At 46.6% G+C, this 22,703-nt stretch overlaps 1 protein-coding gene across 3 annotated transcripts in view; it reads left to right on the top strand.

Moving 5' to 3' along the window:
• LOC135903203 (cytochrome P450 3A8-like) overlaps positions 1 to 22,703 on the top strand; it is a 63,900-nt gene that overhangs the window by 22,131 nt on the left and 19,066 nt on the right. For all 3 annotated transcript variants that reach the window (XM_065433610.1, XM_065433609.2, XM_070533658.1), the window contains one exon: positions 8,014 to 8,203. In XM_065433610.1, coding sequence (XP_065289682.1) covers positions 8,014 to 8,203 — 190 coding nt within the window. The remainder of the gene's footprint in view (positions 1 to 8,013; positions 8,204 to 22,703) is intronic.

Below are 22,703 nucleotides of genomic sequence, written 5' to 3'. Positions count from 1 at the left end.
TGCTTTTCTCCTCACTTCTCTCCTCCACTTTCCGCTTCATGCTCTTCCACTTTCCTTCCCCCGCTCTCTTTGCTATCCCCTTCTTTTATTCCCAGCTGCTTTCTGCATTCGCTCGGTTGCGCCGACGAGGCAAGCCGACGCTCAACGCAGGAACGGACGTGCAAGAGCTGCTATTTGCAACCCCAACCTCGCCTCAATCAACAAACTACAGCGAAGTTGTGTTTGTACAGTGCCAGCTGCAGAGACAGGCTATCCCTGATATGGTGTCATTTCATTTCATTGAAATTTCATTGAAAGGGCTCATGACACGGCCGACCAATATATTGGAGTTTTACATTGCGCCCGCTAGCATACGACCATGGTGGCCAAATTCAGAAGTTCAGGAGTATTGCAGGTTCTGATTAAACAAAAATGTAGCTGTTTCGCCAGAACGGTGAAGCAATAACTGTCATAGCAAATTAGTAGACAGCTATACAGTCAGGATATTAGTTTTATTGGCTGTATAAACTAGTAAACCTTCGCTTACAACTCGATTAACAAGCCTGGTTTCACGCGCGGCCATCACGAACACACGTCACTCGATGACCGCGCGCACTCGCTGTCAAAACGCTGGAGTGAGGAAGCTCGGCAGCAACAGCGAGCGCATTGACTTTTGGGCTGCCTCTCGCCTGAACGCGAGAGGCAGCATGCTACTCTGACAGAAGTCATGTTAGAGACGGAGGATTGTGACAGCCACGTGACAATAAAAATATCCGCAGCCACAAATGTGTTCGCAAAAAGAAAAATAACCATTACGAGCCATTTTGTGCACGTGCTGGACATCTTTCCACTACCGGTTTAAACTGTGATTGCATGTGGCGGAAATTAAAATTGCACTGGTCGCTGGAGGTGGGCGGCGTGCGACAAACAGGTTGGTCACACATCGCACCGATTGCAGCGATCGGCACCATTGTTGCACGCCACCACCAAAGAAAAAAAAAGAAAGATGACGGGTGAAGACCAGTCAAAATGTCACCGAGAGCTATTTCACCATTTCTTATAGAGGCACTACACTCTAAAAGCAAAAAAGTTCTGTGAACCCTTTTTCAGGAAGTATCTGCTTGTCCCATATTTCAATCAATCAAAGTTTATTTCACCAGAAAATTCTGGATGGTCTTCAGGGCTAAAAGCTGCTCTAGGCAGCTGGACTGAGTCCCTGAAGAGCCTTACATCGGCAGCATGCGACGTTCACAGCACATATATGCATATTGGATCATAATTATAACATGTGAGCAATACTGCAACAAGTTTACGTAACGATCACTTGAAGTGATCCTTACGTAATCACAGCAGGATTCACATCTATTGTTTATATAGCATAAACATCATCGTATTAAGACTTTTGACTGCACAAAATAAAAGTAAATAAAAATAAAATTCTGTTAATGTCACAGGTTTCACACACAACAAAGAGTAAAAATAGCACTGATAACAGACATCGCGCAACGACAACAAGACCAAAACAGAATGCAATAAGTACAGGATGGGCAAAAGCCACGTAGACGAGACCCTTGCACGCCATTCCAAAGATAACTATGCGACCTCTATTTGCAACATTGATGTGAAGAACTGACATGGCTGCCGTTGTCTAGCAATAGTAAGTTCAGAAAATTTGTTTAGAATGGATGGTAAATTGAAATGGAGTGCCTGTGAGTTGTAGGTGGTCCGGTAACGAGGAACAGACCATGTTAAGGTATGTCGCGCACGCCCATTAGGGTAATTAGGTGTTAGGTTTGATATAGTTACAAGGAATTCTTTATAGGTGTTCGAAAAGAAGAAGGATCGCAAAATACGAAATTTGTGTAAGTGCTGTACCCGTATGATACGATATTCCTGAAACACCGTTTCAGTTGAAGCCAGGTAGGAAATGTTTGCAACATGGCGAAGAATCTTTTTCTGTAAAAGGAAGATTTTATTTGAGTTCCGTTTAGTTGTGGCAGCCCAGACTAGACTACAGTAGTTAATGTAGGACGCGAATAGTGCTTAATACACTTGAAGTTTTACCTTTGAGGGGAGTAAGCATTGACATCGTGATAATGCTCCAGTAGTTGATGACAGTTCCTACATAGTACTTCCACATGAGAGTTCCAACTAAGGTGAGCGGAAAACGTAACGCCGAGTACCTTGTGTTCGTTTACTGCAGCGATGTTCACACCTTCATATACAATAGGGCTTAACCGTGGAACTACTTTACTCCTTGCACAAAATATGATAATTTTAGTTTTTAGAGGATTAATCTTTATTTCGTTAAGGCTTGACCATGTAAATAGCTTTGAAAGTGTGTTATTACATTGAAGGACTAGATCATTTAAGTTTGGCCCAGAAAATCGTATGCTACTGTCATCGACATATATGACAAATTTTGCTGCTTTTCAATATTTACGAGGTCATTGATATACACATTGAACAAGAGGGGCCCAGAATGCTCTCTTGTGGCACACCTCTTAAATAGGACGGAAGGACGATTGGGAACTATGCAAACATACGTTCTTCTGGCGGTTCTTTCAACAAATCCAAAGGTTTCCCACGAATTCCGCATGCGAACAACTTGTCCGCAAGAATCTCACGACTGAGAGAACCGAACTCCTTGGAAAAGTCAATAAAGAGGCCTAACGTGTAAAATCTGTTATCCATGTTGGAAACTATAACTTCTTTCATTGTTAGTAGGGCTGTTTCTGTCGACTGTCCCTTTCGAAAGCCAAACCCCCTTTTTCAGAGTAGATTGACCCCATTTGAGTAAGAGCAGAATGACGTCCCCCGACAGAATTTTATTACTCCATTGCAAGTGAGTGCTTGTACTCTTCCTCAGAGTGCTAATATTCTCGCCCACAAGAGTAATAGTACTCGCCCAAAGTCTTTGTACTCTCCTAGATTGAGTGCTTCTACTCCTCCAAACCGATTACTCCTACTCCTCCAAACCGAGTGCTTCTACACCTCCACACAGAGTGATTGAACTCCTCCTAACAGAGAGATTGAACTGCTTGAGAACAATAGAGTGCTAGTACCCTTCCCTATAGTGTGAAAGCACTCACAATGTAGAGCCATGATCACGTTAGGAGGAATTGTCAATGCTTACATGTGGGGAATATTTGACTCCTTCATAAGCAGTTCCTGACCTTATGCTTGCTGAATTGCACTTAATCTGTAGTCGCCGAGTTACTCAATTGAAACATTGTTTGCTCTTGAAAGGTCAAAATCTCTATGGATCAGTCCCAAGACAAACCGAGTAATATTTCGACAATCATAATGACACAAAATAAAATCAGATTACGATGATGTCCATGAATTTTACTACACCTCTTGTAATAAAAAATAAGTACATTCAATGAACTTTCGTCAGTATTGCAGTGTAGAAATATCTTTTATTTTCAATTGGCTCCACCTTTTCAAAAATATAGTAAACAACGGAAAGAAAGTTAAACATAGGACAAACGTGCGCAACCTCACAAAATATTGTCACTACGATCGAAGGGAAATATGCACCATGTTGTTGGCCACCAAATGCATTTCTAGCACAGACAGAGAGAAAGAAACGTTTATTAAACGAAACAGTGTCCCGAGTGAGGCCGCGTATCACCCTAACGAGGGAAGGCTCCTTAGTCCAGGAACCCTCTGTCTTCGACTGCCCTCTTGGCCCTGGCGGCGAGTTGTCGTTGGTCTTCGAGGACCCCGAGGGTTAGCTTGGCCTCCAAATTTTCGAATAGGTCATTTGCTTCTATTACTCATTTTTCGTGCATTTCTGGTTGCGTTTCGCTGCCTTCCTGCCACGGGCATTCCAGGCGCAAGTGTGCCAGAGTGTCGGCTACGTTGCAAAGTGGGCAGAGGTAGCCGTGGAGCGTCGGGTAGAGGCGATACCTTATCGTTCCGTGCATGTACGTATTACTTTTCAGGCGTCTAAGGATCAGGCTTTCTTCTCTGTCGAGTTTAGGGTGTGGTGGAGGGTACACTCGACGCTCGAGCCTGTAATGTTGCAATATGGCTGAATAATTGGTGGGTACGGTCTCCGACTCTTCTGTCATGGGTCCGAGAGCGCGTGGGGAGAGCGGAGCCCGGCTGTCGTGCTCGCGGACAGCGGCGTGGGCCGCTTCGTTCCCCTCTAGTCCCTCGTGTCCGGGTACCCACGTTACGCAGGTGTACGGGAGCGGAGTGCTTCGTCTTTTTAGTATCTTGAGATGCGGCCCCTCAAGAAGTTTCTGCAGGCGGCCTGAGAGTCGGTGAATATAACCGCGCGTCTGTGCATGTGGCGGTGGCGAGAGTGATTGCCGCTTCTTCAGCCGTTTCTGGGTTGCGTGCCTTGATGGTTGCCGATGCTAGCTCGGAGCCTTGGGAGTCTACGACGCTCCGAGCGTACGCGTTTCGATGCGGATACTTGGCCACGTCGGTGTAGCAGGCATTCGGGTCATGCTTGAAACTTCGTTTGAAGGTGTTGGCTCTAGCCTGTCTTCTACTCTTGTGATATATGGGATGCATGTTGCGCGGGACACGTGCGAAGCAAATGCGCTCTCGAACGTCCGGTGGTATTCGCTCTTTCTTGTCCTTGTCTGCGACAAACGCCTCGCTGCAGTTTAGGTGTCGGAGTACTGATCTGCCTGTGGGCGTGAGCTTGAGTCGTTCCAGTTGGCTGTTCTTTTGCGCTTGGACGAGCTTTTGCCACGTGTTCTGGACGCCCATCTTAAGGAGACGTGATGTAGAGACCATGGCGGAAAGTCCCAGGGCGACTTATTGCCTTCCTTATCATGATGTTCAGCTTTTCTATTTCAGCAATCTTTAAAGCCAGCTAGGGCGTGCCGTATGTGATGCGGCTGGTGAGGAGCGCTTGTATTTTTCTTAGAGTGTCTTGCTCCTTGAGCCCGCTTCTTTGGCTTGAGATCCTTTTGACGAGGTGCGTTAGTTGCGAAAGGGTGCGTTCTATTCTCGGTAGGCTGGCAGCTCCCGATCCGTCTTTGTGGATGTGGAGTCCAAGTATTCGCATGGTGTCGACTTTCGGGATTGTTGTCCCGTTGAGTGTGATGCTGAGGTCGGGCTCTTCGTAGTTGGGTGGTCGGCCTCTCGTTCTTGCTTTCAGGACGAGGTATTCAGACTTCACTGGCTTCATACTGCGGCCAAGGCAGAAGTAAGGGTGGTGTGCAATGTCCCTAATTAACTGAGCGGATTCTGCAAAATATTAATCAGGGTGGATGCTGTCGCGCGGGAAAGCTGCTATAAGGATCATGTTTGCGGCTTTATTGACTGTACAACGCAGGTCGTCTGTAAAATCCCGTTTGATTGTAAACGTTGCTATGTCGGGCAAACGGGGAGGTGCATTTATGATCGCCTGCGCGAGCATGCCACTTCACTAAAGCGAAACCCGTACAGTCATCTGGCTGCCCACTGTAACACGTGTAGTTGCACGCCAATCTTTAAGAAGTGCGAATTAATTGGCAGATATAGCGAAAAGCATGCGCGAGAAATCTTTGAGGGATTTTGCATATTCAATAGTGGCGACGCGTGCGTCAGTTCTGCGTCTCTCACGCTCTCAACAAAAGAACTGGATTGTCTTCTTGGCTGACGGTTATCCTTCCTATCCTTCTTTTTACGTTCTTTATCTAACATTCAATGATGTCTTTATAAGCTGCTGCTGCTGCAAATAAAGCATTTGCTTGCTATAGTCAGCCCTCTGTCCTGTGCTCTTTACTCGCTCGTCTTGTGTTGCGCTGTTCCTGTTTTTTTCTAAACATCTTATCGACTTTTTTCTATAGGCCGACTATAGAATGGGAGTGTAGGCAAAAATAAATATATTGTCACCTTTTGTCAGTAGACAGCCTGTAGATTTCGTATCCACAAACGAACGAATCTATGGAAATCTATCTATAGAAAGGCAAAATCGTCTACAAGAAGTCTGCAGAAACTCTATAGAGGGTCTAACTCATTTTTTGTACAGGTGTATGCCAAGAGAGCAAGGGAAGGATCATTGACTTTCATAGACAATTATTTGATAGTGTGAATGATCTTTTCCACTTTGTTATTTGACTGAGGACAGTTGGGGCTTGAAGAGACCGGCTTAAATCCGTAATGATTAGCAAATGCCGAAACTTCGTTTGAAGTGAACAGGAGCAGATTATCACATCGCACGATTCTTGGAATGCTGAAGAGGCCAAAACTGGTTTTGATGATCTCATCTTGCTTTTGTTATATCTATCCTCAGGTGAATTACTTATAAGCATACTGAAAACATCTATAGGAAGCGGTTATTAGCCTGCAAGTATAAAAAGCTTTTTTTTACTTGAGCCTAGAGTTGTGACGGTGTATTCATTGCCATTAAGGGTTCGCTCCGTTGCCTCTAAAATAGTGCACAACATGATAAAAATAGTGCACAACATGATCCGGGTTCTTCACTGTGAAGTGGTGTCACCGAATGAATTCTTGTGCTTCGTGCATCAGCTCTAAAGGGTCTCTTTTGACCACAGCAGGAGTATTCAATTGATTTCCCTTCAGCATCACCCAATCGTAAGTTCGATGTCTCCATAAATAATTACTCCAGCGCTTGACGTGTACTGGCTGAGTCTACTGGCTACAGTCAAACCGGGCGCTGCACCAACAATCAACTGCAGGTTGGGCGAATCGGGACGCATTTATTATAAAAAAGGCGCAAAGGGTCGAGAATACAAGCAAGGAATGACAAAGACGCAACGTCATTGTCGTTCTCTGGTTGTGTTCTCGCTCCTTTGCGCATCATTTATAATACATCAACGCTTGCCAGCGAGAACATGCAAACAGATTCAAGTCCAAATCGGGTAGCAGTTTGACCTTACACTGTGCTGCGTGGCGATGTGCGCCATTTCTTAACAATACGCTTGTATTTAAACGTTACCGTGGGGTCAAAGCTCCCGTGTGATTTTCGAAGCATTTTCTATTGAACGTCACGGTCCTTGTGTAAGCGTTCCGTTTGTTTCCCTCTCTAGTAAAAACCTTGTCTGTCAAGCGTCCAGTGCATTTCTTTTTCTTCTATTTTTTGTATTGATGCGGAAAATGCGCATTTGCTCGTGCTGTTTTTCTTGGAATTCGCAATAACACTATGCAGCGCGACTGCACAGGATAGAGAAAGAAAATGACACACGCAAAGCGCTTAGTGCTGTTTACTGGCTTTTTCGTAATACTTCATCTAACGGTTTATTCCTCAGGGTGGAAGGAGGAAGCGGGTTATTGTTTGCTGACGCTAGTTTATTTTTAACGCTATTGTTTCATTGTTAGCTTTAACCTGTTGACGATCACCATTTTCTTCAGCTACTAGTTTTTATATTTTTTATGCTATTCTATTTTCAATTTTTCAGAGACCTTCCTGTTCTCGTAAAGCTTCCCTAGTATTAGTCATGCTGACCGGTATCGGCCACGATGGTGAAATGTCTACTAGAATAACGAAAAAGGTTTGACACTAGGTACAATAGATAGCAGCGTACGCACGCGAAGTGGCTTGGACTCTCTGCGAATGCTTAACGACAGATAACCTGGTGTCAATACACTCACCTGTAAGTTAGTGTTCTATGTGTGTGGTTGGCCCGGGCTTGCACCTACTTTTGCACTTTTCCCCTCAAAGACATATTTGCGCTGTGTTTACTGCATTTATTTTAATGACTGCAACTTTCAAACACTGCCTGGAGATATTTTCGGCCAGAATATATGTAAATTATGGTCAGCTACATAACCCTTAGCAAAGCAGTAATCATTATAGTGAGTGTACAAACGTATTTTCCGAGGTAGGACCCAAAAAGCACTAGGCTCACTTGGGAACCAAAAAATGCCAGTTCGCAGTTTTCAGAACGCCATGTCTTCTTGTTTGCAATGAGCCATTCAATTGATGAAGGGAACTACAGAAATTCGAAGCCTGAAGGCTGATTTGATTTGAGCTAAAGCTTACCACATCATTACCTAGTTCTTCTCATGCTATTTGCAAAAGATGCTAATTTCCATCATATTTGTTCTCATTACCTTCCCCAGGTCATGGACAACTGGATCCAAAAGTATGGCAAGGTGTTCGGATTCTATGAAGGCGAAGTTCCTAAGGTTGTCATCAGTGATCTGGATATTATCAAGGATTGCTTCATCAAGCAGGCGCATCTGTTCCGTGACAGGGGACCCTTCATCGTCGAAATCGAGCTCCTTAGCAGGAGTCTCATATACCTCAAAGGTACTGTGCACTAGACGTTCTATGGTGAGAGCTACACAAAGGCAAAGTTCACGTGATCTCAGCGGCTGTTTTTTGTGTGACTGACACCGACAACAACAGTGAGATACATAAAATAGCAAAACTGGTATACAGTTACAGCTACTTGCTTTTAAATGCATTGCCTGAATAGAGCAGACTTGTACACGTTACGGAAAAAAAGTAGCCGATTACAAGTCCTTCGTTAAAAAATGTAATTGATTACAGTCACCAACCATACTACCTCACGAAAGTAATTGAGCAAGCACTAAAATAACGTCTATCGCTTTTGCACAGCTTTGCTTCTAGCTTTTATTAACACTGCACACACAATTAATGGAACTAGCTGGCCTGGCTCTTTCAGTGCGCACTTTATAGACATTTAAGTGTTGTTTATTCTCACTAACAACTAATTTGGAAAATTTTATTGGTTATCTTCTCTCGTTTTTTTTTTGCGAAGACAGCACCGGGACTAAAAAACGGATCAACCTGCGTTCTGGAGGACAAGGCAGTGTCGTAACATAAGGCAGTGTTGTAACATACGAACAAATTGCACACGAGATCGCGGTTACTCAGTGCTCGAAACATAGAGTAGGTCTGGGTCTTTTATGGAGTGGATCGCTTCATTGTTGTTGGAGCTCGGTGAATCTTCCAGTAGGACCAATGAAAAGCTCAAAAAACCGTCCGTACATGATTTACTGACGTCAACTTCTGAAGTGGTCATTGCTATTGAGCCATAGCGAAGCCGGTTAAGCTTGTCGACTAACATCTGGTGCAGCGTAAAAATGAAGAAATGAGAAGTTGGGAATACTGAACTGCAGTTGACGTTTGCATAACACAAATCATGCTTGGTTTGATAGAGTATAAATGCTATGGTTCATAACAGTTCTGTAGTGAACTGTTACTGCTCTCGCGACACGCAAATCATGCGAGTCAGTCTGTCCTCTATATATGCATGGCCGGACATACGTTATGGCACTGGCTCTGCCGCTCTAGAGTATTCTGTGAATAGCCCGAGCAGAGCGGGACCACTTGCTAGCGCGCCCTAGCATTGTTACAAGGACCACCTCAAATCTAGAGCAAGCGGTGCCCAGCCTTTCATGCACACCAGCTTCTCCAGAGCCTTAACTATGTCATGGTTAATTATCTAGTCTTCCGCCCTTTCTTTCGGCGTAAAAAGTTTTTATCTTCTGACGAAGCATTCTGCCCTCATCGAGTGTTCTACCGGCACCTGTGCCTCGAGCTTCCTCTTCTTTCAGACGTTCGCCCCGAACAACCGAACACCCTCCACACGGCAGCGTTTGTCCGCTTACCTCAAAAAGATCTAACCTTCATCGAATTGGCCTCAACGGCAACCCTGCCTGATGGCGACTATGTCGTCGCACCTATTCGTGATGTCCTCCTGGCGCGCGACATCTCTGTGACACACTCCCCGTTATCAATTTTGGCTTGACGAAGCAAGTGTTACCTGAAAGCATAGCGGTGGCCACGCTCCAGTCAGTGACAGACGACCACGTCACTGCTTTTGCAGCCGACGCGTCTCCAGATGCTCCTGATTACCCGCAGGATGCCCTGAACCCCAACGGCCCATTACGTCCCATGGTCGCTCCGGATCTGGCCCCTGATCTAGCAGCCGTCCTATATGGCCTTTTGCTATCCTACCGCGACATATTTGACCCTGACAATCGACCACTTGGTCAGACGTTCCTTGTTAAGCATCGGATAAACACTGGTGATGGTGTTGCCATTTACCGCCGACCGTATCGCGTGTCCACGGCAGAGCGGCAAATTATTCAGCAGGAAGTAAACAAGATGCTCGCCCGAGGCATTGTTGAGCCCTCATCGAGTGCTCGTCAAAAAAGATGGCACGTGGCGTTTCTGCGTTGATTACCTTACCGCCACCTAAGCCGAATTACTAAAAAGGATGTTTACCCTTTACCACGAATCGACGACGCTCTTGATTGTTTTCACGGTGCCAGATATTTTTCGTCCATCGACCTTCGATCTGGTTATTGGCAGATTGGCGTCGATCGGCAAGACCAAAAAAGACCGCTTTCGTTACTCCATATGGCCTCTACCAATTTTAGGTTATGCCGTTCGGCTTATGCAATGCCCCCGCCACGTTCGAACGGATGATTGAGTCTCTGCTTCAAGGTTTCATATGGTCACCTTGCCTTTGTTACCTCGACGACGTCATTGTGCTTTCCCCTACATTTGAGACGCACCTTGATCACGTCGCAGCTATCCTAGTCGTCTTCCGCAAGGCTGGGCTCCAGTTAAACTCATCGAAGTGCCACTGCGAACGCCAACAGATTACAGTGCTAGGCCATCTCGTCGATGCTTACGGAGTACAACCCTATCCGAAGAAGGATCGAGCAGTAACGGCTTTTCCTGTACCTCAGTCTGTCGAAGACACCCGGAGTTTTCTCGGCTCTGTTCTTATTTCCGACGCTTCTTTTGGCCAGGGCTTGCTCGCTCCGTTCGAAGATACGTAGCTGCGTGTGAGAAATGCAAGCGACGCAAGACACCATTGACGCTCCCTGCTGGGTACATTCAACCACTCGACATTCCCGCGGAACCATTCTTTCGGGTTGCTTTGGACTTACTTGGCGGTTTTCCTCTTTCTACCTCTGGGAACAGGTAGATCGCTGTGGCCATGGATTACGCCACGCGCTACGCTATCACCCGAGCGCTTCCTACAAGCTGTGCCACAGATGTCGCCACTTTTCTTCTACGCGACGTGATTTTATTGCATGGAGCTCCGCGACAACTTCTCACAGACCGTGGCCGGACATTCCTATAAAAAGTTATCGCGGACATCCTGCAGTCCTGTGGCGCGCGGCGTAAGCTGTCCACGTCATACCATCCGCAAACAAGTGGCTTCACGGAGCATCTCAATCGCACTCTCGCAGACACGCTCGCGAAATATGTCTTTTCAGACGACACTGACTGGGACCTCACTCTATCGTTTGTCACATTTGCTTATGATTCCTCGCGCGACGACACAGCCAGTTATTCCCCATTTTTCGTTCTGTTCGGCCGAAAACCAGCACTGCCCCTCGACACAACCCTCCCTGTTCACGCGGCACCGACCAGTGAATGAGCGCTTGAAGCCATCGCCCGCTGTGCCCACGCAAGGCAAATTGCCCGTGACCACCTTCTGAAATCCCAAGGGAGTCAAAAGTTGTATGACCGGCGACACCGAGTCGTGCACATCCCACCTGGTTCTTTGGTGCTTCTATGGTCCCCGCCGCGTCAGGTCGGCCTGTAAGAAAAACTGCTGTCTCGTTGCACAGGCCCATACCGAGTGCTTCGTGCCGTTACTCCCGTCACCTACGAGATCGCCTCTGACGTCCCATTTGATTCCCAGTCCAGTGATATCGTGCACGTTACGCGACTGAAGCAGTATCACCCTCGCAGTGATGACATTTAGACACCCCGGTACGTCGCTTCTGCCGCTGGGGGACTATGCTGCACGCGTGTGGTATTTGATTGTTTGAACAAAGCGCGTGGGCGCTATCACTCGAAAAAAGAGCAAGAAGAAGGAAGTGGGATCGCGCTGTGAATCTAACCGGTGAGCGCTGCAACCGCTGTTATAACTGGTAAATAGTTGCTCGTCTTACTGACTCATTCTTCGCGTAACAAGATATTTCAGTACAAGTAAATAATTGCATGTAATTCGTTACAAGTGTGCAAAATATAAGTGCAATTCCCCTCCAAAAAGACTGTGACCTTACGTCGATTACTATAGTGTCCATCTTGTAAAAGTATACATATACTCGTTGAGATAAAAGATAATTTGTTTGATGCATCGGTGCTGGTGTCATTGAACCCACGTTTGAAATAAAGGTACTGTCACTGCAGTTCGTGACATTTATGAGAAAGTGCGGGCTGTCACAAGCCAAAGAAATTCAAAGCATTTCTTAAGAACAGCTTAGTCGCTTTGGTACGCGTTGAAGCAGCTAGCTGTCACTTATCATGGTGATCGACGTAATTACCGGACGATCGCTACGGTTATGTGAAGTCACTGACATTACATACGTGAAAACACTTGAATAACAGGCCCAGCTTTCCGATACTTCTTGCTGTGCACCACCGTGCAGTTCCATTAGCTTATGCAGGAGTACGGGGGACTCTAAACTTGTATTTCGAGCACTTGTGGCCATAGTGCGGCGCAGATGGGCGTGCGGAATACCATCAAGGATAAATATTACAATAAATGTAAGAAAAACGTTTTTTGTAGCTTACATAAAGAAAGTGAGAGAAATGAGCTGATATTTATGCTTTTAAGGGTTACTGATAAACGCATTCTGTATACAGGGTGTCCCAACTATCATACACCAAGATTTAAATATATGCTAATGCCACGTGGCTGGACAGAAACAATGTAATGTTTGCCGTCGCTTGAAGATATTCATATTATTTCTTGCAATCCGTCTAGTTACATAATCAGAGTATCATAATTATTTAATCAACTTCTCAAATAATATATTTAGCTGAAAAGTGTAAATGAAAACATTGCAGAGCAACATGACAAATTCCCTATAGTGCTTTCTCTTACTCAATACGTGCTACATAAGAGTGTTTTTCCGAGCGGGAAAGAAGCCCTCGATTACACGCAAAATTGCCGCGAGACTGGCCGCTCGAGGCCAGTCACGCGAGTAGAAAACATAATTAGAGACATTTAATATATCGCGTGCGACCATGGGTACACCAGAGCGTGACAAAAAAAAGAAGCAAAAATGCGCCGCGACTTCTAACGAGGTTGGGAATGAAAATAGCTGCTTACCAAATTTTGTGGTAAATACTGGTAAAAATTTTGGTGTTGTCACCACCCTAAAACAGAACTTGTACGTAGGCTCCCTAATCGCTAAGCAAGTGGCATGATAAGATGCTAGTGATGATGCTGGTGATCATTTATTGGCATCCCTTTTGAAACTTGGCTGTGGCATAGTCGCCTAGCCATCTCGATTTATTCAGGTACACAGTATATAATTTTTGTACCATTCTTGTATATATCTCCTTATCTTCTTTTTCTTCCTCAAACCTTAGCTTCCTTGTATCGCTACCTGTGCAGTTGCTACATGGCGTTGCACCTCGTCTAACGATGCGCGACTGCATTGCAAAATGTGCACGTTACGACTCTAACGCGGCGCGTGTGTCACATCGCGTGCCTCCTCGCGGATGGGGACATGTCTATAGGGTATTTTCCCGCTACATCCTACCGAGCGTTGGCGTGGCTCAGCATGCTTGACACACATTTATTTATTTATTTCAGTACTCTCAGGGCCAGAGGCATTACAGAGAGGAGGGGCATACAAAATCGGCGGCAGATTTCTTAAATTTGTTGACGTCGGTGATGGCAGCCATGAAGGCAGGGAGGTGGTTCCAGTCATTTCCAGTTCGAGGAATAAATGAATTTATACAAAGGCTAGTTCGGCATTGCGGTATTCCTACCTTGCAGTTGTGGTCAGTGCGTGAAGATATATGTAAGATGGAGAGAGGAGTAACTTATGTTTGAGAATAGGGTTGGTATAATAAATTCTGTGAAAAAGACATAAGCGAAAATATTTACGACGCAGAGAAAGAACGGGAAGACCAAGTGCAGATTTCATTGCAGGTACGCTCGCTGTTCGGGAATAATTTGAAACAATAAAACGGGCGGCGCGGTTTTGAACAGACTCTAAAGCGTTAATTAAGGTTATCTGATTAGGATCCTAAATGGAGCAAGCATATTCTAGTTTAGGCCTGATCAACGTCCTATGTAGATGAAGCTTAATGGTGCTGTTAGAAGCTATTAAATGGCGCCGTAGGAATCCGAGCGTGCGGTTAGCCTGGTTAGATATGTAGTTGATGTGCATTTTCCAGGACAGATTATGTGTTAAGTGAATACCCAGGTATTTGTAAGATGAGACAGATGATAACGGAGTGTTATTAAGAAGATAGCGAGGGGTGTATTCAGGAGGACGGCTGGAGATACGCAGGTGTTTGCACTTGGTGGTGTTAAGTGTCATCAGCCATTCGCTGCACCATGAAGAAATTGCGTTCAAGTCCGATTGCAAACATGCTTCATCAGAGGGATTAGTAATTGAACGATAAAGCACACAGACATCTGCGAAAAGGTTAATATGGGAGATAACGTTATCAGGAAGGTCATTAATGTAAATTAAAAACAGTAGAGGACCTAACACAGAACCTTGAGGCACCCCAGAAGTTACGGAAACAAGAGGCGAGTCATAATCATTAACTGAGACATATTGACAACGGTTGGAAAGAAAGCATTTATTCCAGCATAATACCTGATCGTTAATATTAAGAGCACAGAGTTTAATTAATAATAGGTCATGAGAAACAGTGTCGAACGCCTTAGCAAAGTCTAAAAAAACGCAATCCACAATAACGTTAGCATCCATAGCGCAAAACAAATCATTAGTGAAAGACAGGAGCAGTGTCTCAAACGAAAAAAATTTTCTGAAGCCATGTTGACATGAATTGAAGAAGTTGTTAGATTCAAGGAAGGTGATAAGATGAGAATAGATAATGTGCTCAAGAAGTTTACAGGGAACGCTGGTTAATGAAATAGGCCGATAGATTAGTATTGAAGCTTTACTACCTGATTTGTGCAATGGAACCACATTCCCCACCTTCCAATCAGGAGGGATGGTACAACTCTGTAATGACTGTTCAAAGATTGCACAAAGAATCAATGATGAGCACGTAGATGTACTTTTCAAGAACTTCGTTGTAATGCCGTCGACGCCTGAACAAGATGAAATCTTCTGTTTTTCAATTAAACATGTCAAACCAACCGAATCAAAGAGTATTGGATCCATGGGTAAAAAGTTAGGTGTACAAGGATGAGGGACAACATTCGGCAAGGCAGAAGAAAAACAGGCGGCAAAAAAATCATTCAACACTTTGGAGCAATCGCTCTGGTGTATTGGAGTGTTGTGATTATCGCAAAGATCTATTGTATTCGGCTTATTCCCGCTGACCACATTCCAAAATTTCCTCGGATTATCTCTAAGAAGGAGCGGGAGCGTGCGCTGGTAGAAATTTTGCTTTGCTTCATACGAAGTTTGTTTATAATCCGTCTCAGCGGTGGCGTAAGCGTGCCAGCGTTCGGCCGTTTGAGTTGCTTTGGCCCGCCGGAATAGCTTTCTTTTCTTGTTCAGTAGGCGCCACAGACGTGCGTTAAACCACGGGGCATGAGAGTTAGATGTAATGCGTTTCTGAGGGATGAATTCATTAATTAAAAAATTGACTTTATCTTTGAATAAGGTCCAATTTTCATCAATGTTGCGCGTGTGGACACTTGGAATGAAGTCAGTGACAAAACCCATTAGTTCGCTGTCCAGCGAACTAATGGATTTGATCGGAAATCCATTCTACTGTGCCAAAGGCTATGTAGGCCAAGTACCTATGGACATGTCATATTGTTACACGTGAGGAAAAAGAAGGCTGGCGAACGTGCTTGCGATCCCGGGTGGGAAGAGAGGAAGAGGACGACGCGGAGTTCATCAACCAGCTGGCCGCTCTTACGCTCGCCTTAGCGACCTAAAGTAAACGGCCCCCTTGATCGGTAAGGCTGATAAACGGTCTCCTTCCCGCGTAACAAAGTAGTGGAGGTGCGGGGTAGTGGTCACAACAACGGAACCGTCACTGTTGCAGCTTCGTCGAAGCCGTCGACTTGCCGGCCTCCCGCCATCAGCTTTGACCGTCTTCGACATGCAAGAAGAAGGAGCCACTCTGAGGGCAGCGCCTAGCAGTCCAATGCCATACTACCGAGTTCCACTCACCTTCGGAGGCAAAGCGGGGGCAGATGCCGACTAGTGGCTCGTCCACTACAAACGAGTGAGCAAGTCCAACGTGTGGGATGCAACCACTCAGCTCACCAATGTGGTGTTCTCCCTGACCGATACCGCACTCGTGTGGTACGAGAACCACGAGGACGCGCTTAGGATGTGGGAACTTTTTGTTGATGACTTAAAGTCGTGTTTTGGGGACTCAGTCGCCAAAACGAAGCGTGAGAAGCAGACACTGTCACAACGGGCGCAGCTACCAGGTGATACATGCACCACATATATCGAAGATGTGTTAAAGCTGTGCAAGGTGGTCAGTGCTCGCATGTCGGAAGAAGAAAAAGTTGGACATTTGCTGAAAGAAGTGGCTGAGGATGTGTATAATTTTCACATTGGAAAGGAAAGCTTCAGTTCTGTGTCCGGCGTCATTCGGCAATGCAGAACTTCTCAATCGCTCAAGATGCGTCGGATTACGCCAAAGTTTGGTCGGTTGGAAAACGTTACGGCGGTTGCCAGTGTGGACACGAGCCCTTGCCTCGACCTTCCTTCGACTATCCGACAGATTGTCTATGAGGAACTTTCCCGTCGCGAAGAGATGTTGCATTCAACTGCTGTCCACCATGACGTGTACATGCCACGTGAGGCTATAATGGCACCATGTTCGGCCCCTTGGCAACAGATGGTTAGCGCAGCGGCCGTATAGTACAGCGCAGCGGCACAGTGGAGGGTGACAACACGCCCTCCGACTCCGCGCTATGACCAAGGCGCTCAGCGTACGCCTTGTCGACGCCCGATGTATCGGCGTGACACACGCCACGAAACAACCCACTACACGAGGGAACATGATAATATCCGTTTCATCGAAGAACAACGAAGGTTTCCACCTCTCCCGGTGTGTTTCTTACTCCTGCGGTGTTCCGGGTCATATATCACGGCTTTTCAACCAGCGTATGACCACGTGGTATGACCAGCCTTCAGAGTTTTCACGGCCCTCATAACGGCCCCACGGTGCCCCGTGGCCACCACACGTATAATCTGGCGACGAGTATTGGCCGAGCAGCTCCCGGAATCACTCCCCGGCGTCTGACAGGAGTTTGACACCCCCACCGCAACGTCGTGCTCCCCATTCTCCCTCACCGTTGCGTCGCACCACGTCCCCTTTGTTACCGGAAAACTAGCTAGCGCAGCCGATGGAGGTGAGGTCGCTGGAGACGTGCTACTGACAGAAATACCTCCTGTGTTCATGCTTAAAAACAAAGTGCGCGTTCATGTAGATAATGTGCCTGTGATGGCTCTGGTGGACACAGGCGCAAGAATTTCGGTCATGAGTGTCTCCTTTGAAGAGGTGTTAGGGCGAAAGCTTTTGTTTAAATGGGACGGAGATTCAAAGTTCTGTGGAGTGAGGGGCGAGCCGTTGCGACCTATTGGTGTATGTAGTGCTGACGTGTTTTTTGGAGGCCATGTTATTACGACAGTGTTTGTAATTATTCCTCGGTTGACCCATGATCAACCGCGCCCACAGGTATATGTTATTCTCGGCACGGACGTCTCGCGGGAGTGTGGTGCTACTGTCGACTGCCGCACAGGGAAGGTATCCATATGTGGTAGGATTCCGTTAGGACTCCTGGAAAACCCTGTAGATCGCGAAACTACACTGTGTGTTTGTGGTGATACGGTCGTACCTGCGTCATCTACCGTTGATGTTCCCGTTGTCTGTTGCGGCGCCGATTCCGACAGCTTCGATGCTACTGTAGAACCGATGCACATTGTGTGAGGGAGAATGTGTTGGTGCCACAATGTGTGGTGTCGATCAAAGGAGGACGCACTGGCTTATGGACCGTAAACTGTTCTAAGGAGCCCGTTATACTACCAGACGGTTTGAAGTTAGCCTCTCCAGGGAACACGCGCCCTTATCAGTGGCTGAACTTACAGATGTGTCGGAAGAACCTGATGGCCACAGTTCGGAAATGGCCCTTTTGTCAATGGCAAATAAATCGCTCAGCACGAGTGAACGCCGAATGTTAGTGGGTGTGCTTTCTAAGCACCTTTCGGTGTTGAACTTTGCGTAGAAGGACCAAATACCTGCAATCCCCGCGTCTCGAACATGCCATACCATCAACACGGCTTTGGCAAATCCTATTAGACAAAACCCATATCGCGTTTCATCATCAGAGCGCCAGATTGTCAACGAACAAGTGCACGAAATGATGAAAAAGGGATCGTACAAGAGTCCACGAGTCCCTGGGCAGCTCCAGTGATTCTTGTTACAAAAAAAAGATGGATCTTGGAGATTTTGCGTTGACTATCGCCGTTTGAATGCTGTAACAAAAAAGGACGTGTGCCCACTCCCACGTATTGATGACGCAATAGACTTCCTTTATTCGGCTTCTTACTTTTCCGCAGTAGATTTACGATCCGGCTATTGGCAAATTTCGATGCATCCTGAGGACAAGGAAAAGGCTGTCTTTGTAACCTCTGACGGGCTCTTCGAATTTAATGTGATGCCATTTGGACTGTGCAACGCTCCGGCAACTTTCGAGAGATTTATGGACACTATACTGCGCGGCTTGAAGTATGACATCTGGATGTGCTACCTCGACCACGTCATCACCTTTGGCCGCACCTTCAGTGGACACAACTCCCGTCTGGACATTGTCCGGAACTGCATCAGAAACGCTGACCTAGTTTTAAGCTCCAAGAAAGGCCACTTCGGAGACCGTCAAACTCTTGTGCTTGGACATCTCATTGATAGGGATGGCATCCGCCTTGATCCCCAGAAAATAGCAGCCGTTGAAGCGTTCAATGTACCGCGCTCTGTCAAGGAGCTACGTACTTTTCAGGGGCATTGTTCCTATTTCCGCCGCTTTATTTCTATATTCGCCGACTTCACGTATCCGCTGACATGCCTGCTACGAAAGGACATCCCCTTTGAGTGGACTCCGGAGTGCGACTGTTCTTTTCGTCAGTTGAAGTTTCTGCTGACGTCACGACCTGTTCTTCAACATTTCAGTCCTTCAGCTCTGACGGAACTCCATACGGATGCCAGTGGCACAGGCATTAGTGCCGTCCTAGTTCAACGTTAGGGTGACCGCGAACAAGTGATTGCATATGCAAGTCGCTCATTAAGTAGGCCCGAGCAGAATTGCACTGTCACTGAACAAAAATGCTTCGCGGTAATATTTGCGGTTCAGCGGTTTCGTTCTTGCCTCTATCGACGCCCTTTTACAGTTGTCACCGACTACCACTCATTGTGTTAGCTTGTGAATCTTCGTGACACTTGTGGCCACCTTGCGCGCTGCGCGCTCCGACTGCAAGAATACAGCTTCACCGTCTGTTATCAGAGCGGTTGACGACACGCTGATGCGGACTACCACTCACGTATGCCACTTAGCACTATTGACTGTGACGCCGATGACTTCGATCACCTCGTGGCTTCTTTGTCGCCGTGTTTTCCAGACTTCGAGTGGTTCAAAGCCGAACAGCGAAAAGACACTAAATCACCACCGCTCTTCATCGCTACGACCGCCTCGACGACAGCAAACCATTTCTGTGTACGTGATGGACTCCTGTATAAGAACTTTCCCAGCACAGGCACACGTTTTCTCCTAGTGGTACCGGAGAGCCTTCCCACAGCGATTCTGAGTGCTATGCACGACGACCCGACGTCTGGCCATTTAGGTTTGGCGAAGACGCTCTAGCGGCTTCAGGAACGCTTTCATTGGCCTGGAATGCGACAGTCTGTTGAGACGTATGTGGCCAGCTGCATGCAGTGTCAGCACCATAAATGGCCATCTACTGCTCCAGCTGGTCTCCTGCAGCCAATTCCGCCTCCAAGCACGCCTTGCTAACTAGTGAGCACTGAATTTGTGGACCCTTTTCGAAAATCAGCCAAGGGAAATCGTTGGATAGTTATTTGCGTCGACTACCTCACACGCTACTGCGAGACAGCGGCCGTGCCCTCCACAGCTGCCACTGACGTTTAAACATACCTGCTGCAATATGTCATTCTGCGATATGGTCCGCCTCGCGTGATGATCAGCGACCGTGGGCGACAATTCACAGCGGATGTCGTAGAGGAGGTGCTTCGTTTGTGTAAATCCCACTTACGTCACTTGACAACATACCATCCACAAACGAACGGGCTTACGGAGTGCACCAACTGAACAATTATAAACATGATATGCATGTATGTTTCATCCGACTGCAAGAACTGGGATGGCGCACTGCCTTTTATCACGTACGCGCTGAACACCACCAAGAACGAGAGTATTGGATACAGCCTTTTCTTCCTGCTGTACGCACGGCCACCCCGGTACACAATCGACACGGTTTTCCCATTCTGTAGTCACGAAAATCCCACTGTTGCCGAGACTCTCTGCTTGCCGAAGAAGCTCGTCGTATTGCTCGTTTGCGCACTTTGGCATCGCAGGACAGATCAAAAGCACGCTACGACATTCGCCACCATCCGGTAACCTATCGCCCTGGTAATTTAGTCTGGCTGTGGACTCCAGTACGGAAACGCGGGTTATGCCAAAAGCTTTTGGCCCCCTACGATAGACCATTTGTTATTGCTAACAGACTCACGGAAGTCACCTATAACATAGCTCGCCTCACGGTGAGAGGTAGACGAGCTGCCAAGACCCAAGTGGTCCATGTCGCCCGCTTGAAATTGTTGCCTTCAAAACAAATGGATTTACTCGCCCTGCGGGCTTCCTCTGCGACGAGATCACAGAGATTTTTAAGAGGTAGGAAACGAATTGTTTATGGTGTGGCATCTGAACCCTTTATAAGTATTCCCTAAAGAATGTCCCAGAACACGGCAGTCCTGCAATCTACAAAACAGTGATCAATCGTTTCAATATGTGAACACAAGCGGCACTTTGTCGACCATGACAGTACACGGCCCCTTTTTTCTAACCAGGTTTTGACAAGAGGGGTTGCCGAATGTAACTTGATGGTTTTGATACCTGGAGCAATGATCATTCGACAGACACGTTTAAGTACATGTAGGTAGTGACATTCCAAATAATATGCACGATAACGGGGAACAAGAAACAATGTGTCTATGAGTGCAGCGGAAATTTTTTTGCAGGAGGCAGTGAAAATATAATCCATACTAAAGCGAACCTTAAGAAATTGAAATCCTTCGACAGCCTTCTTCAAGAAGCCCGAAGAGCCCGTGGTGCATCTCTGAGAGATGACGACACAGCTATGGAAGGGAATTGATTGATCGAAATTGTAACATCTCTCTTAGAAATGGACTGCTTACATCACGAAAGAATAATAACCGGGAGGCGGGTCGCTCAAAATAAAGGCGAACTATAGGCCAAGATCCCCATTCTCAAGAGAGAAAAAACAGGTTAATACGTGGCATGGCCTCAACACGTGCGCTGCATACATATGTATTATTATTATTATTTGTTTTGAACACATATGCACATATAAACAGGTATCAGGAAAGGGAAAGCGAGGAGCAGGCTGGCAACTGCCACCGGAAGGGGCACAACGCCTGCCTACTCTTCTGAAGGGTGGTGACAGCAACACAGAAATGGAAGATACGAAGGAGGGGAAAAAGGAAAGAGGAAAGGAGAGCAACAGGACAAATCTAAAGACCAAAGTAGAGCACTGCAACAGGAGAAATATAAAGACTAAAGTAGAACTCTGCAGCCGCAATTAAAGTGACGCCGCGTCGAATAGCCTCCACAATTATCAACCAAATCCATGGCTACATATGTAGCAACACCACCGCGAAGCAGCACCACCGCAAAGCACTCGGTCGTTTTTTCAGGAAGCTGTTGCCTAAGTTCGTTGTGTCTTCGCTGCACAACAAACAGCGTCGAACTTTATGTCTTTATTGGACGCTCGCACGTGCTTGCCTGACATTTGCATGTGTTTTCACTTACCCCAAATTTCTGTAGCGATTTGTTTTTCGTGTTTTCCTTAACATTCTGCTCCCATGTAACAAAGAAAAAGAAAGTGTTGGCGTAGATGAACGGTAGAGCAGCTGACCCCCACGCAAGGGGCCCAGACTCGATGCCGGCGGGAACTCGACATTTTTTTTCTCTCATTCCCGACGGTAGCTGCTGTGGACACTGCACACGGGCGGCGGCAGAGGCAGTGGCAGACACCATGGCCAACCGGAACGGCTATTGGAATGAGCCCATAACAGCTTTCGCAGTAAAACATTGCGCTGAACGCCGTTGACACAACGCCACAACTTGGCCGCAGCCATCTGCTCGAAGCTCGGCTGCAGCACGAGCATGTTGCTATACTTAGCTGCACCTCCTATCGAGTGCGTGCAGGGCAGTCGTGTACTCGCGCCCAGAATTCGGTGTACACTCTCGCAAAAGAAGCAGGGGAGTGGAGAAAGTGCAAGCTGCACTGCAAAAACGAATACGAAACTGCGCTGCACTCCCCGAACTAGTACAGAATGTGCAGTCAGATTGAATACACCTATAAACTACGTGCCGCCTAAAAACGAAAAACAGATAAGTCAATGGAAAAAAATGAAATCAGGCTGGCTGCAAGGCACCGGCTCGAGGAGCCATACTACTGGTGGTAATCGCAACATAATGAAAGGTGCGCGGTGTTAAAGCCGATGTCACAGGAACGCTTTTTTTCTCTTGAGTTTCACTTTCAGAGTCAGAGAGGCTTCAAATGTCAGATACTTGCTCCCGTAGTTT

Source organism: Dermacentor albipictus, chromosome 2 (assembly GCF_038994185.2).
Source record: "Dermacentor albipictus isolate Rhodes 1998 colony chromosome 2, USDA_Dalb.pri_finalv2, whole genome shotgun sequence".
Lineage (NCBI taxonomy): Eukaryota > Metazoa > Arthropoda > Arachnida > Ixodida > Ixodidae > Dermacentor > Dermacentor albipictus.
This window is presented reverse-complemented; position numbering and strand designations above follow the sequence as displayed.